At 41.0% G+C, this 14,789-nt stretch overlaps 2 protein-coding genes across 2 annotated transcripts; both read left to right on the top strand.

Moving 5' to 3' along the window:
- The first annotated feature begins 1,773 nt into the window (after window positions 1-1,773).
- LOC121551957 (interferon a3-like) lies at window positions 1,774-3,786 on the top strand. The gene is made up of 5 exons (XM_041864637.2): window positions 1,774-1,908; window positions 2,111-2,188; window positions 2,330-2,479; window positions 3,161-3,268; window positions 3,473-3,786. Exons 1-5 carry the CDS (start codon window positions 1,774-1,776, stop codon window positions 3,566-3,568), a joined length of 567 nt encoding a protein of 188 aa, XP_041720571.2. The 3' UTR covers window positions 3,569-3,786.
- Window positions 3,787-10,264: 6,478 nt separating this feature from the next.
- On the top strand, window positions 10,265-11,561 carry LOC121551034 (interferon a3-like; the record flags this gene model as incomplete). The annotated part of the gene is made up of 4 exons (XM_045220734.1): window positions 10,265-10,649; window positions 10,823-10,910; window positions 11,207-11,281; window positions 11,412-11,561. Coding segments are annotated over exons 1-4 (357 nt in total), but the record flags the coding sequence as incomplete, so codon positions are not given.
- Between the last annotated feature and the right edge of the window lie 3,228 nt (window positions 11,562-14,789).

Raw genomic sequence — 14,789 nt, 5'->3', positions numbered from 1 at the left:
ATATATCATTTTAGGGCAAGTGATAAAGAGACTGAATTTGCTAAACCTCGTCAGCCTCTGTGATGGATTACTTTAGAAATATAATTTTCCGACAGACAACGAATTTATCTGAATGCATGAGTATGATTTTTTGCATGCAAGTGGAAATGTCTTCCCTGAAATGACAATACATTTACTACATTGAATCGTTTCACACAGTTGAATGGAGATGATAATTCTACTATTGGACACGTTTTCATGGAGACACTAAGTCGTTCTACAAAACTCTACTTCAGCTAAATGAAGCAACTTCTATAGCAAAAGGTTAAAACAACACAGAAGCCTATATTGAATGGTTTTATTTGAATCACTTTTTTCGTTCTTCCATTTATTAATTTCAATTTACTGTGGGGTTTCTTCGTTTCAGAACAACAGTTATTGTACTTGGGAGGTTGTTCGAAATGAAATCGTGTGGATATTGAAGAATTTACAAATTCTACTCGAGTCTATGCACCACAAATGAGCAGATGTAATATATTGATTTCATAACACGACTGTAGGCTACCGAAATAAACCCGTTGACCAATGTAACCCATTTGTAATTAATTGACTGCACAAATACAGTGAAATTCATCTCACGTTTGAAAATAATAATTCATTTGTTGATAGGCCTACAATGTTGATAAACCAATGCCATGATCAGTTAGGTCATTGTTACAAGGTAACCTACAATAAAGGCTTAACATAAAAACTGCAAAATCAGAGACCTACACCTCCAATTAACGTCGTCGTCATCATCATTCTATGATTCTATATCTCAATGGGACTTCCATGGTTAAATAAAGGTGTCGGAAAAATATAGCTATAATCATCATCGCATCATCATCATTCACATTCAGTCAAATTCACACATCATCATCATCCTCGTCGACGTCATGGTAAGCGCCTAGTAAAGGCTAATTTAGGGCATATACTATTTTATTAAACTGAAATTATCAAACTGTAAAAAGATCCCCTTGGAATTTACCGAATCAATTTAATAAGAATGAACCGCATGAGAGAAAAGGAAAAGTAATTCCCCTGCATGCTGGCAGCAAAGTCAATACCACCGCGCTCTACTCTCGATTTTAGAGGCGGGACGGCTTTAGCTTTCATTCAACACTACCAGTCACTCTATTAATAAAATGTATTTTTATTTAAAAGATGTGCAATATTAACACTGAACAGTCATGCTTCTGATTGCATTACCTGATTAAAAAAGAGTCACAACAGATTAAATGTGTGAGCAAAATGTGATCGTTGTGCTACGCATACTGAAAACACTTTCTGGTTAACTCTACACAGCATCTGTGGTGTAGAATGTCCACAATTTGAGCATATTTATATTGAACATGGCCTTCATAAGAAATAAACCATTGTTTTCTTAGTTTTTCATATTCAATATGGCCTACATCTTAACACCTGCTGAATATGTTATCATGACATTCATTGATCCAATGCAATTCTTTACATAGATATATATGGAAACTGGTTACTTGCTAGGCAAATACGTTCTGCTTAATTTTACAACAGCATAATTAAGAATCACCCCCTGCAAATTGGGGTTAACAAAGGGAAGCGAAAGTCTGAACCATGCAACCTTTCTTCACCACAAAGGAATTTTTATACCTTCACGTATCGATACTTGGGTTTATATAAGATGGGCAACTTCAGCAATCTAGGAAATCAAGATTAAGATAATCCGACTTTAATCATTTATAATAGCTGTTGCACTCAAGTTCTAATAAAAGAAACATGACTGTATTGAAATGGTTGAGCATTTGCCTGACTCTGTTCTGCCAAGGCACAGCAGCATCCAAACCTTGCGATTGGACGCAGTATAGGTTGAGGAGCATGAACGATCATAGCATACGTCTGCTCTCAGAGATGGTGAGTAATTTAAATTGTACGTCTGCTGTTTGGTGTGCACAAATTGATGCGCAATATTCGCAATGACATTCACATTTTTATTTTGCATTATAGCACATTTTATGTCTAACCAATGCTTTCCGTCTCTGTACCACAATATTTCATTTAAAGTCACTATCCCAATACAGTCAACTTCTTGATATTGATATGAGTTCTATTTCAGGGTGGATACATTCCACATATGTGTTCAGAAGAAAAAGACAAACAAATGTTTCCAGAGGATGTTTACATGAACACACAGGTAGGATACGCTTCAGTATCGTAGCAAGATTTTGATAGCCTAAACTAGAGTATAACTTCTTGAAATTTCAAAATGGTATATTGGCAGTTTAACTACGTATTTAGACACCCTGTGCCTAAAACCCTGTTGTATTTTATCCAGGTCGAGGACGTCTCTGTGGTTGCATTAGAGGCTATGGGATATGTGGCCCAAATATTTAACAAAAGCCTGACTTCTGTCACCTGGAACAAAATAGCACTTAACCAGTTCCAAAACATAATATATCGTCAAGTTGAGAACTTAAAGATATGCGTAAGTATGATCCCTCTTCTGTAGCCTATAGGTTATACACTGAGTGTACAAAACATTAGGAACACTGTCTCTTTCTATGACAGACTGACCAGGTGAATCCAGGTGAAAGCTATGATCCACCTGATAAATCCACTTCAATCAGTGTAGATGAAGGGGCAGAGACAGATTAAAGAAGGATGTTTAAGCCTTGAGACAATCGAGACCGATTGTGTATGTGTGCAATTCAGAGGGTGAATGGACAAGACAAAAGATGTAAGTGCCTTTAAAGTGAGTGTGGTAGTAGGTACCAGGCACACCGGTTTGAATGTGTAAAGAACTGCAACCCTGCTGGGTTTTTCACGCTCAACAGTTTCACTTGTGTACCAAGAATGGTCCACCACCCAAAGGACATCCAGCCAGCTTGACACAAATGTGAGAAGCGTTGGAGTCAACATGGGCCAGCATTCTGATGGAATGCATGCCCCAACGAATTGAGGCTGTTCTGAGGGCAAAAGGGTGTGCAACTGAATATTAAGCAGGTGTTCCTAATGTTTGTACACTCAGTGTATTTGGGCGGCAGACAATCGTGGGCATTGTTATTTAATTTAGACACTACAAATATACCAAACATTTGTACAATATTTTCATAACCTTCCATGAGACAGAACTAATGCACTCACCACTAATTTATATTGTCTCCAGGTCGCAGGTGGTGTTGGGGCATCCTCTGGGGATGGAGGGTCGGTTACTGCAGGCAACGCGTCTCTCAAAGCATATTTCGACAAGCTGAAAACCGTCTTGATAGAGAAGGTGGGTCCAATATCAAATGTAATCGAATAGAGGCTAAATTAACCTGAGCAAAAGTTCTTGATCACCATTAATCTGTTGCAGTTCACTGCCACAACTTACATATGAAACTTGCAACTGCCAAGCGCCGTTTTGGTGTTGTCGGATGCGTTGACCACCTGCTGTGGTTGAGTTGGCTGAAATTTGTATATCTTGTACGCTCTCCAGGAACACAGCACATGCGCATGGGAGATCGTGCGAGAGGAGGTTCGCAAAAACCTGGTGCAGTTCAACAAATTCATCGACAGCAAAGTCAAGCCGTGAGGAGAACCACATAATCATCATTGGAGACGTGACATACTCCTCAGGCTGGCTAATAGATTGATGGCTGATACATTTAATGACTGACTGACTGGCTGGCTGCTAGATTGACTGACTGACTGATTTAGAAATATTGATTGATGATATTTATGTTTACACGATGTATTTATTTATTCGTTTATTTATTTATATTGCAATTAAATGAAAACTACATGCATCTATTCTCGTATCGTTTTCATTCATTCATTTATATATGCATTCATTCATGCATCCATTAATTCTTTCATGTATTCATTTGTTTATAGACTGACTTTGTTAAAGGGGAAATCTGCAGTTCAAACACGAAAGCTGACACTCAACCACCATTTTGGTAAATAGCTGAGGGATGGGGTTGAAGAAAAATAACCATTATCACAGAGCTATGGATGCAAGGAAGGATCATCCATGTGATCAAAATTATAGTTCATTATTGTTTATGTTTACATTCTTTCAACCATTGGCGTAAAAAAGCTTATATTTGGGGTTCTGATGAAATACGACTTTTGAACTAAGCTCATACTTGAGTAAAAGTAAACATACCTTAATAGAAAATGTCTCAAGTAAAAGTGAAAGTCACCCAGTAAAATACTATTTGAGTAAAAGTCTAAAAGCAATGGGTTTTAAATGTACTTAACTACCAAAAGTAAATGAAATTGCTAAAATATACTTAAGTATCAAAAGTAGAAATAATTTCAAATTCCTTATATTAAGCAAACCAGACGGCACCATTTTATTGTTTCTTTACATTTACATGTTTAGTCATTTAGCAGACGCTCTTATCCAGAGCGACTTACAGTTAGTGAGTGCATACATTATATATATATATTTTTTTTTCATAATGTCCCCCCGTGGGAATCGAACCCACAATCCCTGGTGTTGCAAAAGCCATGCTCTACCAACTGAGCTACATCCCTGCCGGCCATTCCCTCCCATACACTGGACAACGCTGGGCCAATGGTGCGCCGCCCCATGGATCTCCCGGCCTTTACATTTAATTTACGAATAGCCAGGGGCAAACTCCAACGCTTAGACATAATTTACAAATCAAGCATTTGTGTTTGGTGAGTCCACTAGATCAGAGGCATTAGGGATGACCAGGGATGTTCTCTTTATAAGCGTGTGAATTGGACCCTTGTCCTGTCCTGCTAAGCATAAAAAATGTAATGTAGTATCTAGACAATTTATGACTTTGCTGACATTTGCAAATGTTGTGTTAGAGGAAGTTGACTCAGCTTGTGGAAGCATCTGGAGAGCATTTCTATAGGGGCACCCTAAAACAGAGGAAGTCTGTTATGTGGAGTCTTGGGATTGGCCTGTGGGGAAAACACCCATATCAGGTTACATAGGATATAAATACCTTGGTTGGGAAAAAGGACGGAGAGAAAACAACATATTAGAGATTGGGGCCAGTTGTTCTCCGGATTTTCTGCAGAAATCTGTAAATTGACGCTGAAAGTAAAGATGTAATAAAACTATTATAATCGAGGACAGTGTCAGCGGATTTCTTGTCATCACAGCATCTCAGCATCGTTCTCGACACTACAGTAACGAGTACTTTTGAGTGTCACGGATATTGTATGGAGTAAAAAGTACATTATTTTGTTTTGGAATGGAGTGAAGTAAAAGTAAAAGTTGTCAAAAATAGATATAGTAAAGTAAAGTACAGATACCAAAAAAAACTAATTAAGTAGTACTTTAAAGTATTTTTACTTAAGTACTTTAGACCACTACCTCAATTACCTTGACTAACCTGTATCCCCGCACATTGACTCGGAACCGGTACCCCTTGTATATAGCCTCGTTATTGTTATTATATTGTGATACTATGTTATGATTATTTTTTTATTTTTAGCAAAGATTTTCTCACTTACTTAAAAAACACTCTGCATTGTTGGTTAAGGGTTTCTAAGTATTCGGCGAATGAGACAAATACAATTTGATTTTATATTAAATTCATTCGAATAGAGGCTACATTAATTAGAAGAAAATATATAGATCACCACAAATCGGATGCATTTCGCTGCCACAACTCACATATGAAACTTGGAACTTCCAAGCGCCGTTATGGTGTCTTCGGATGCGTTGGCGCAGCACCTGCTGTGGTTGTTTTGACGGAAAAATAATAATATATTGCATGCTCTCTCAGGAACACAGTGCATGCGCATGGGAGATCGTGTGAGATGAGGGAGGGGGGGGGGTTTATAAGCTGACATATGGAATTGTTTTAAGATGGTCATGCCATGGATAATTTAGCCATTGGATTTTTAATTTTAGAAATGATTTAATTAAATATTGAATTTGGCCAAATCCCATAGAAACGAATTGAATAACACATTCATAAAAGGCAACAACAAAAAAACTGTCAAAAAATAAATCATAAAGAATAAGGTTTTGAAGTGTCTGTCCTATATACGAGATAGAAGAAATCTCAGGAAATATAATCTTTTTTTGATATATATACACATATTGAACCCCTTTATTTGGGTAGGCACAAAACTACCTCCATAATTCCATTCATTTTTTAAACCAGTACTGGTTACTTTCAGACGATTCCTGTGACACTTGTAGGGGTTATAGAGCAAAACGAGAATCTCCCCTTTCCACAGTAGGGTCACATTAGATTTGATGCCCAAACGGTTCGGACGCTACAAACAGGAGTTGGCACATCGATGGTACCGACTTCGTGAGACCAATTTGGTCTGACAAACAACGCTCTAGCTCTGTCACCTTTCACCGCAGATGCAGAAGTGCAACACGGAAGTGCGACATAAGCGGATGCCGTAGATATCTCTAGCTTAAACTGACGGGTAAAAAATTATGTTACTTAATAACTTCTTCACCACACTGCCTGTATGGATGGAATATTTCAGATTGTCAGTGATGTGTGCGCCGAGGAACTTGAAGCTTTTCACCTTCTCCACTGAGGTCCCGTCGATGTGGATGGGGGCGTGCTCCCTCTGCTGTCTACTAAAGTCCACCGTCAGCTCCTTCGTTTTGTTGACGTTGAGGGGGACATTATTTTACTGGCACCACTCCGCCAGGGCCCTCACCTCCTCTCCTCCCTGTAGGCTGTCTCGTCATTGTTGGTTATCAGGCCTATCACTGTTGTGTCGTGTGCAAACTTGATGATTGAGTCAGACCCAGGGCCCCGAGCTTAGTGATGAGCTTGGAGAGCACTATGGTATTGAAGGCTGAGCTGTAGTCAATGAATAGCATTCTTACATAGGTATTCCTCTTGTCCAGATGTGATAGGGCAGTGTGCAGTGGGATGGCGATTGGACATCCATGGATCTATTGGGGCGGTATGCAAATTGTAGTGGGTCTAGGGTGTCGAGTAAGGTGAAGTTGATATGATCCTTAAATAGCCTTTCAAAACACTTCATGATGACAGAGGAGAGTGCTACGGGGCGATAGTCATTTAGTTCAGTTGCCTTCGCTTTCTTGGGAACAGGGAAAATATCCCTGATATCGTATGCCAAGGAAATACACTGAGTGTACAAAACATTAGGACCTTTCTATGACATTGACTGACCAGCAGTAGCGGTGCGTGGGTAAATTCACTAAGGAAGCCAGAAACAAAGCCATATTCAAATCAAATCAAATCAAATTACAAGCCCTTAACCAAGAATGCAGTTTTAAGAAAAATTAATGTTAAGTAAAAAATTAATGAGTAAAAAATAGAGCAGCCGTAAAATAACAGTAGCGAGGCTATATACGGGGGTACCGGTACAGAGTCAATGTGCGGGGGCACAGGTTAGTCGAGGTAATTAAGGTCATGTGTACATGTAGGTAGAGTTAAAGTGACTATGCATAGATAATAAACAGAGAGTAGCAGCAGCATAAAAGAGGGGATGGGGGGGGGGACAATGCAAATAGTCCGGTTAGCCATTTGATTAGATTTTCAGGAGTCTTATGGCTTGGGGGTAGAAGCTGTAAAGAAGCCTTTTGGACCTAGAACTTGGCGCTCACGTACGGCTTGACATGCGGTAGCAGAGAGAACAATCTCTGACTAGAGTGGCTGGAGTCTTTGAAAATGTTTAGGGCCTTCCTCTGACACGCCTGGTATAGAGGTCCTGGATGGAAGGAAGCTTGGCCCCAGTGATGTACTTGGCCGTACGCACTACCCTCTGTAGTGCCTTGCGGTCGGAGGCCGAGCAGTTGCCATACCAGGCAGTGATGCAACCAGTCAGGATGCTCTCGATGGTGCAGCTGTTGAACTTTTTGAGGACCTTAGGACCCATGACAAATCTTTTCAGTCTCCTGAGGGGAAATAGGCTTTGTCGTGTCCTCTTCACGACTGTCTTGGTGTGTTTGGACCATGAAAGTTGGTTGGTGATGTGGACACCAAGGAATTTGAAACTCTCAACTTGCTCCACTACAGCCCCGTTGATGAGAATGGGGGCGTGCTCAATCATCTCCTTTGTCTTGATCACGTTGAGGGAGAGGTTTTTATCCTGGCACCACACGGCCAGGTCTCTGACCTCCTCCCTATAGGCTGTCTCATCATTGTCGGTGATCAGGCCTACAACTGTTGTGTCGTTGGCAAACTTAATGATGGTGTTGGAGTCGTGCCTGGCCACGCAGTCATGGGTGAACAGGGAGTACAGGAGCGGACTGTGCACGCACCCCTGAGGGCCCCCCGTGTTTAGGATCAGCCTGGCAGATATGTTGTTACCTACCCTTACCACCTGGGTGCGGCCCGTCAGGAAGTCCATGATCCAGTTGCAGAGGGAGGTGTTTAGTCCCAGGGTCCTTAGCTTAGTGAAGAGCTTTGAGGGCACTATGGTGTTGAACGCTGAGCTGTAGTCAAGGAATAGCATTCTCACGTACACTACCAGTCAAAAGATTTAGAACACCTACTCATTCAAGGGTTTTTCTTAATTTGTACTATTTTCTACATTGTAGAATAATAGTGAAGACATCAAAACTATGATATAACACATATGGAATAATGTAGTAACCAAAAAAGTGTTAAACAAATCCAAATAATATTTTATATCTGAGATTCTTCAAATAGCCACCCTTTGCTTTGATGAAAGCTTTGCACACTCTTGGCATTCTCTCAACCAGCTTCATTAGGTAGTCACCTGGAACGCATTTCAATTAACAGGTGTGCCTTCCTTAAAGTCCATTTGTGGAATTTATTTTCTTATTTTCTTTCTTTCCAAGTTCATGGCTACAGACGTGAGTGCTACGGGTCGGTAGTCATTTAGGCAGGTTACCTTAGTGTTCTTGGGCACAGGGACTATGATGGTCTGCTTGAAACATGTTGGTAATACAGACTCAGTCAGGGACAGGTTGAAAATGTCAGTGAAGACACTTGCCAGTTGGTCAGCGCATGCTCAGAGTACACGTCCTGGTAAACCTTCTGGCCCTGCGGCATTGTGAATGTTGACCTGTTTAAAGGTATTACTCACATCGGCTACGGAGAGAGTGATCACGCAGTCGTCCGGAACAGCTGATGCTCTCATCCATGCTTCAGTGTTGCTTGCCTTGAAGCGAGCATAAAAGGCATTTAGCCCCTAGGTAATCCGAACGGTAGGCTCGCGTCACTGGGCAACTCGGAGTTGGGTTACCCTTTGTAGTCCGTAATAGTTTGCAAGCCCTGCCACATGCAACGAGCGTCAGAGCCGGTGTAGTAGGATTCAATCTTGTATTGACGCTTTGCCTGTTTGATGGTTCGCCTGAGGGCATAGCGGGATTTCTTATAAACGTCCGGATTAGTGTCCCTCTCCTTGAAAGCCACAGCTCTCTTACGATTCATCCTCATCCTTCTGATTCATCCTCATGGCTGGTCCCCAATAGATTACATGTATTTTATACATAAGGCCTATTAAGGCTATATCTAATAACACCAAGGCCCATATTCATAAAGCGTCTCAGAGAGTAGGAGTGCTGATCCAGGATCAGTTTAGCCTTTTAGATTATAATGAATGGACAGAGGTGGTCCTGATCCTAGATCAGCACTCCCACTCTGAGACGCCCAGCAGAATAATTAGGCTACATCTCATATTTTAGCCTATAACATGACATTTCAAGATGAAACCACCTATGACATCTTATCAAGACCCTCGTGAAACAGCTGTGTTTGTGCTGGGTTGGAACAAAAGCCTTTACCTCCTCCTGCTGGTCTCCAGGAACATGCAGACAGTTTAGGTGACCACTTCCTTACAGTATATGATCTTTACAGTTTCATAGGCTTTGAACATTCTAAATGAATCCCAATATTATATAGAAAAAGGGGGAAATAAATCAATGCCAAGATTTGACCTGGCATAGTCATTCAAAAACGTGCACAACACTATGACACACACACACATTCACACACACACACACACACACACACACACACACACACACACACACACACACAACAGTAGGTTATAGCTCTGTCAAAACTATTCACTCTATAGGGAAAATATCCCTGATATTGTAGCCTATACCAAGGAACTATAGTCAAATATTATTTTTCATTTTCCAATTTTAAAGAAAACGACAAATAGAAAGTTCTAACAAATCATGTTGTCGTTGCTTGTCAACATTGCATCACCAGCAGACAACAGTAGGGTGAAAGTTGGTTACGTCATTGTGAAAATGATAGTTGAGAGATTGGGGTAGTGAAGCTGACGTCTCCCATTCACTTTTCATTTGTAGCGCAACAGCAGAGGACTTGCCGGAGCTGCAGAACAATATTTCGGACTAACTTTGAACAAAACCCACTAAATTAATTTCTTATATGGCTACATTTCTTAAGAAGTGGGTTTTTTATTTCGACTTCGACGATTTTGTTATCAGACTTTTTTTTATCTGTTCACGCGAAGTTATTAGCAGTTGAAAGCATAGCTCGTGAATAGCCTATTCTCGCTAATAGCCTAGCCGATATCTACATTTAATAATGTTATCGTGTTGTTCAACTATCATTCAACGCTGATTTCAAGGAGAATGTGTATAGATTTATTGGGATTTGGTCGTCCAGAAGACGGAGCAGGCATGGAATTCCTATGGCTGCATGTGCTAGTCTGGAAAGTGAAAGTTTTCGCCTCCGGTAGGTTGATCGGGGGAAATTCTCCATACAGTTTTCCCTTTCCCAACTCCACATAAAACTACTTAACACAGGCAAGATGTTCAAACTCATGTGGAAAACTAAGAGCGAAACAAACTGCTATTTACAATGTATACAATGCAGAGTTGGACGTGTAGTTTTCTTCTTATTTGCAGTATGCAGAGCGTGTGTCATTGCTGTGACTGGATCCGACACCACTACGGACACTTGAGCGCAGAATACCTTTCCCTGCTGGACCAGATGGTGAGTTATCAGCACGCTGTAAGAGCAGACTGAATGCATGTATTAAGGACAGCAAAACAACCAACCAAGTAAAATAGTAATACGTTTCATGTTTAGCCTCTTTGTCAGAAAACTGTTAGCCTATATTTGAATAGCCATAGTAAAAGGGCGCTAAGGCTATAGTGACAGAGATATCAAGAGAGGCTATCTACATTAGACCTACTGTACTTGCAGTATAAGCTATACTTTATGTCAGTCTTGATTGTTCTTGAAGTATTTGACACGTGACTTAACATACTATATTGATTGTTTTCCAGGGAGGAGATATCACAAAGCAGAATGCCCCTGTCTTTTTCCCAACATCACTTTACAGACACATAGATGAAGCTGAGGTAAAGACTTGAATTTTGACTCATCATGTTCTGATATGCTTTGGTATAGCGGTCTTGACCCAATGTTATATTGATGCCATAACGGAAGCCTATACTGTTTCTAATATTTGTTTTATATCATCCTGTGTAGTTTGAGGACAAAGTCAGGTTCCTGAACCAGACCATCTATGAAATCACAAAACTGTTTGATGGGAATATGAATGCTGTCACCTGGGACAAGAAAAACCTGGATGATTTTCTCAACATTCTTGAAAGACAATTTGAGAACCTTAATTCCTGTGTAAGTAACGAGTCTATTTTAAAGTATAATCACTGTTTAGGTCAGGGCTCTCCAACCCTGTTCATGGAGAGCTACCCTCCTGTAGGTTTTCGCTCCAACCCCAGTTGTAACTAACCTGATTCAGTTTATCAAGCAGCTAATTAATCAGGTGTGCTAGATTAGGACTGGAGTGAAAACCTAAAGGACGGTATCTCTCCAGGAACAGGGTTGGAGAGCCCTGTTTTAGGTGTAGCCTACTAACTCTAGAAGTGAACAAATCTACGTATGAAGTGCAACCCCTTGACTTCTTCCACATGTTACGTTACAGCCTTATTCTAAAATTGATTAAATAGTTTTTTCCCCTCATCAATCTACACACAATACCCCATAATGACAAAGGGAAAAATGACAAAGAAATGTTTGCAAATGTCTTAACAAAAAAAAATAGAAATATCACATTTACATAAGTATTCAGACCCTTTTCTCAGTACTTTGTTGAAGCACCTTTGACAGCGATTACAGCCTTGAGTCTTCTTGGGTATGATGCTACAAGCTTGGCACACCTGTTTTTGGGGAGTTTCTGCCATCCTTCTCTGCAGATCCTCTCAATCTCTGTCAGGTTGGATAGGGAGCATCGCTGCACAGCTATAGTGGCTTGCGAAAGTATTCACACCCTTGGCATTTTTCCTATTTTGTTGCCTTACAACCTGGAATTAAAATGGATTTTTTGGGGGTTTGTATCATTTGATTTACACAACATGCCTACCACTTTGAAGATGCAAAATATTTTTTATTGTGAAACAAACAAGAAATAAGACAAAAAAACAGAAAACTTGAGCGTGCCTATCTATTCAACCCCCCAAAGTCAATACTTTGTAGAGCCACCTTTTACAGGAATTACAGCTGCAAGTCTCTTGGGGTATGTCTCTATAAGCTTGGCACATCTAGCCACTGGGATTTTTGCCAATTCTTCAAGGCAAAACTGCTCCAGCTCCTGAGTTCCGCTGGTGTACAATCTTTAAGTCATGCCCCAGATTCTCAATTGGATTGAGGTCTGGGCTTTGACTAGGCCATTCCAATACATTTAAATGTTTCCCCTTAAACCAGTGAGTGTTGCTTTAGCAGTATGCTTAGGGTCATTGTCCTGCTGGAAGGTGAACCTCCGTCCCAGTCTCAAATCTATGGAAGACATAAACAGGTTTCCCTCAAGAATTTCCCTGTATTTAGCGCCATCCATCATTCCTTCAATTCTGACCAGTTTCCCAGTCCCTGCCGATGCATAACATCCCCACAGCATGATGCTGCCACCAGCATGCTTCACTGTGGGGATGGTGTTCTTGGGGTGATGAGGGGTGTTGGGTTTTCGCCAGACTTAGCATTTTCCTTGATGGCCAAAAAGCTCAATTTTAGTCTCATCTGACCAGAGTACCTTCTTCCATATGTTTAGGGAGTCTCCCACATGCCTTTTGGCGAAACACCAAAGTGTTTGCTTATTTTTTTCTTTAAGCAATGGCTTTTTTCTGGCCACTTTTTCGTAAAGCCCGGCTCTATGGAGTATACGGCTTAAAGTTGTTCTATGGACAGATACTCCAATCTCTGCTGTGTAGCTTTGCAGCTCCTTCAGGGTTATCTTTGGTCTCTTTGTTGCCTCTCTGATTAATGCCCTCCTTGCCTGGTCCATGAGTTTTGGTGGGCGGCCCTCTCTTGGCAGGTTTTTTGTGGTGCCATATTCTTTCAATTTTTTAATAATGGATTTTATGGTGCTCCGTGGGATGTTCAAAGTTTCTAATATTGCTGACCTGTTTGGAGAGCTCCTTTGTCTTCATGGTGTCGCTTGCTTGTTGTTGCCCCTTGCTTAGTGGTGTTTCAGACTCTGGGGCCTTTCAGAACATGTGTATATATACTGAGATCATGTGACACTTAGATTGCCTACAGGTGGACTTTGTTTTTCTAATTATGTGACTTCTGAAGGTAATTGGTTGCACAAGATCTTATTTAGGGGCTTCATAGCAAAGGGGATGAATACATATGCACGCACCACCTTTCCGTTATTTATTTTGTAGAATTTTTTGAAACAAGTTATTTCTTTCATTTCACTTCACCAATTTTGACTATTTTGTGTATGTCCATTACATGAAATCCCAATAAAAATCTACTTAAATTACAGGTTGTAATGCAACAAAATAGGAAAAACGCCAAGGGTGACTATTTTCAGGTCTCTCCAGAGATGTTTGATCGGAATCAAGTCTGGGCTCTGGCTGGGCCACTCAAGGACATTCAGAGACTTTTCCCGAAGCCACTTCTGCATTGTCTTGGCTGTGTGCTTAGGGTCGTTGTCCTGTTGGAAGGTGAACCTTCGCCCCAGTCTGAGGTCCTGAGAGCTCTGGAGCAGGTTTTCATCAAGGATCGCTCTGCCGCTGAAAAACATCCCCACAGCATGATGCTGCCACCACCATACTTCACCGTAGGGATGGTGCCAGGTTTCCTCCAGACGTGACCCTTGGCATTCAGGCCAAAGAGTTCAATCTTGGTATCATCAGACCAGAGAATCTAGTTTCTCATGGTCTGAGAGTCCTTTAGGTGCCTTTTGGCAAACTCCAAGCGGGCTGTCATATGCCTTTTACTGAGGAGTGGCTTCCGTCTGGCCACTCTACCATAAAGGCCTGATTGGTGGAGTACTGCAGAGATGGTTGTCCTTCTGGAAGGTTCTCCCATCTCCACAGAGGAAATCTGGAGCTCTGTCAGAGTGACCATCGGGTTCTTGGCCACCTCCTTGTCCAAGACCCTTCTCCCCTGATTGCTCAGTTTGGCCGGGCGGCCAGCTCTAGGAGAGTCCTGGTGGTTCCAAACTTCTTCCATTTAATAATGATGGAGGCCATTGTTTTCTTGGGGACCTTCAATGCTGCAGACATTTTTTGGTACCCTTCCCCAGATCTGTGCCTCGACACAATCTTGTCTCAGAGCTCTACGGACAATTCCTTCGACCTCAGGGCTTGGTTTGTGCTCTGACATGCACTGTCAACTGTGGTACCTTTATATAGACATGTGTGTGCCTTACAAAATCATGTGCAATCAATTGATTTTACCTCAGGTGAACCTTACCTGTAGAAACATCTCAAGGATGATCAATGGAAACTGGATGCACCTGTGCTCAATTTTGAGTCTCATAGCAAAGTGTCAGAATACTTATGTAAATAAGTTATTTCTGTTTTTGCATCGTTATTATGGGGTATTGTGTGTAGATTGAGG

Source organism: Coregonus clupeaformis, unplaced genomic scaffold (genome assembly GCF_020615455.1).
Source record: "Coregonus clupeaformis isolate EN_2021a unplaced genomic scaffold, ASM2061545v1 scaf5358, whole genome shotgun sequence".
In the NCBI taxonomy this organism is placed as follows: Eukaryota; Metazoa; Chordata; class Actinopteri; order Salmoniformes; family Salmonidae; genus Coregonus; species Coregonus clupeaformis.
The sequence above is the reverse complement of the archived record's forward strand: the minus strand, read 5'-3'. Positions and strand labels throughout refer to the sequence as shown.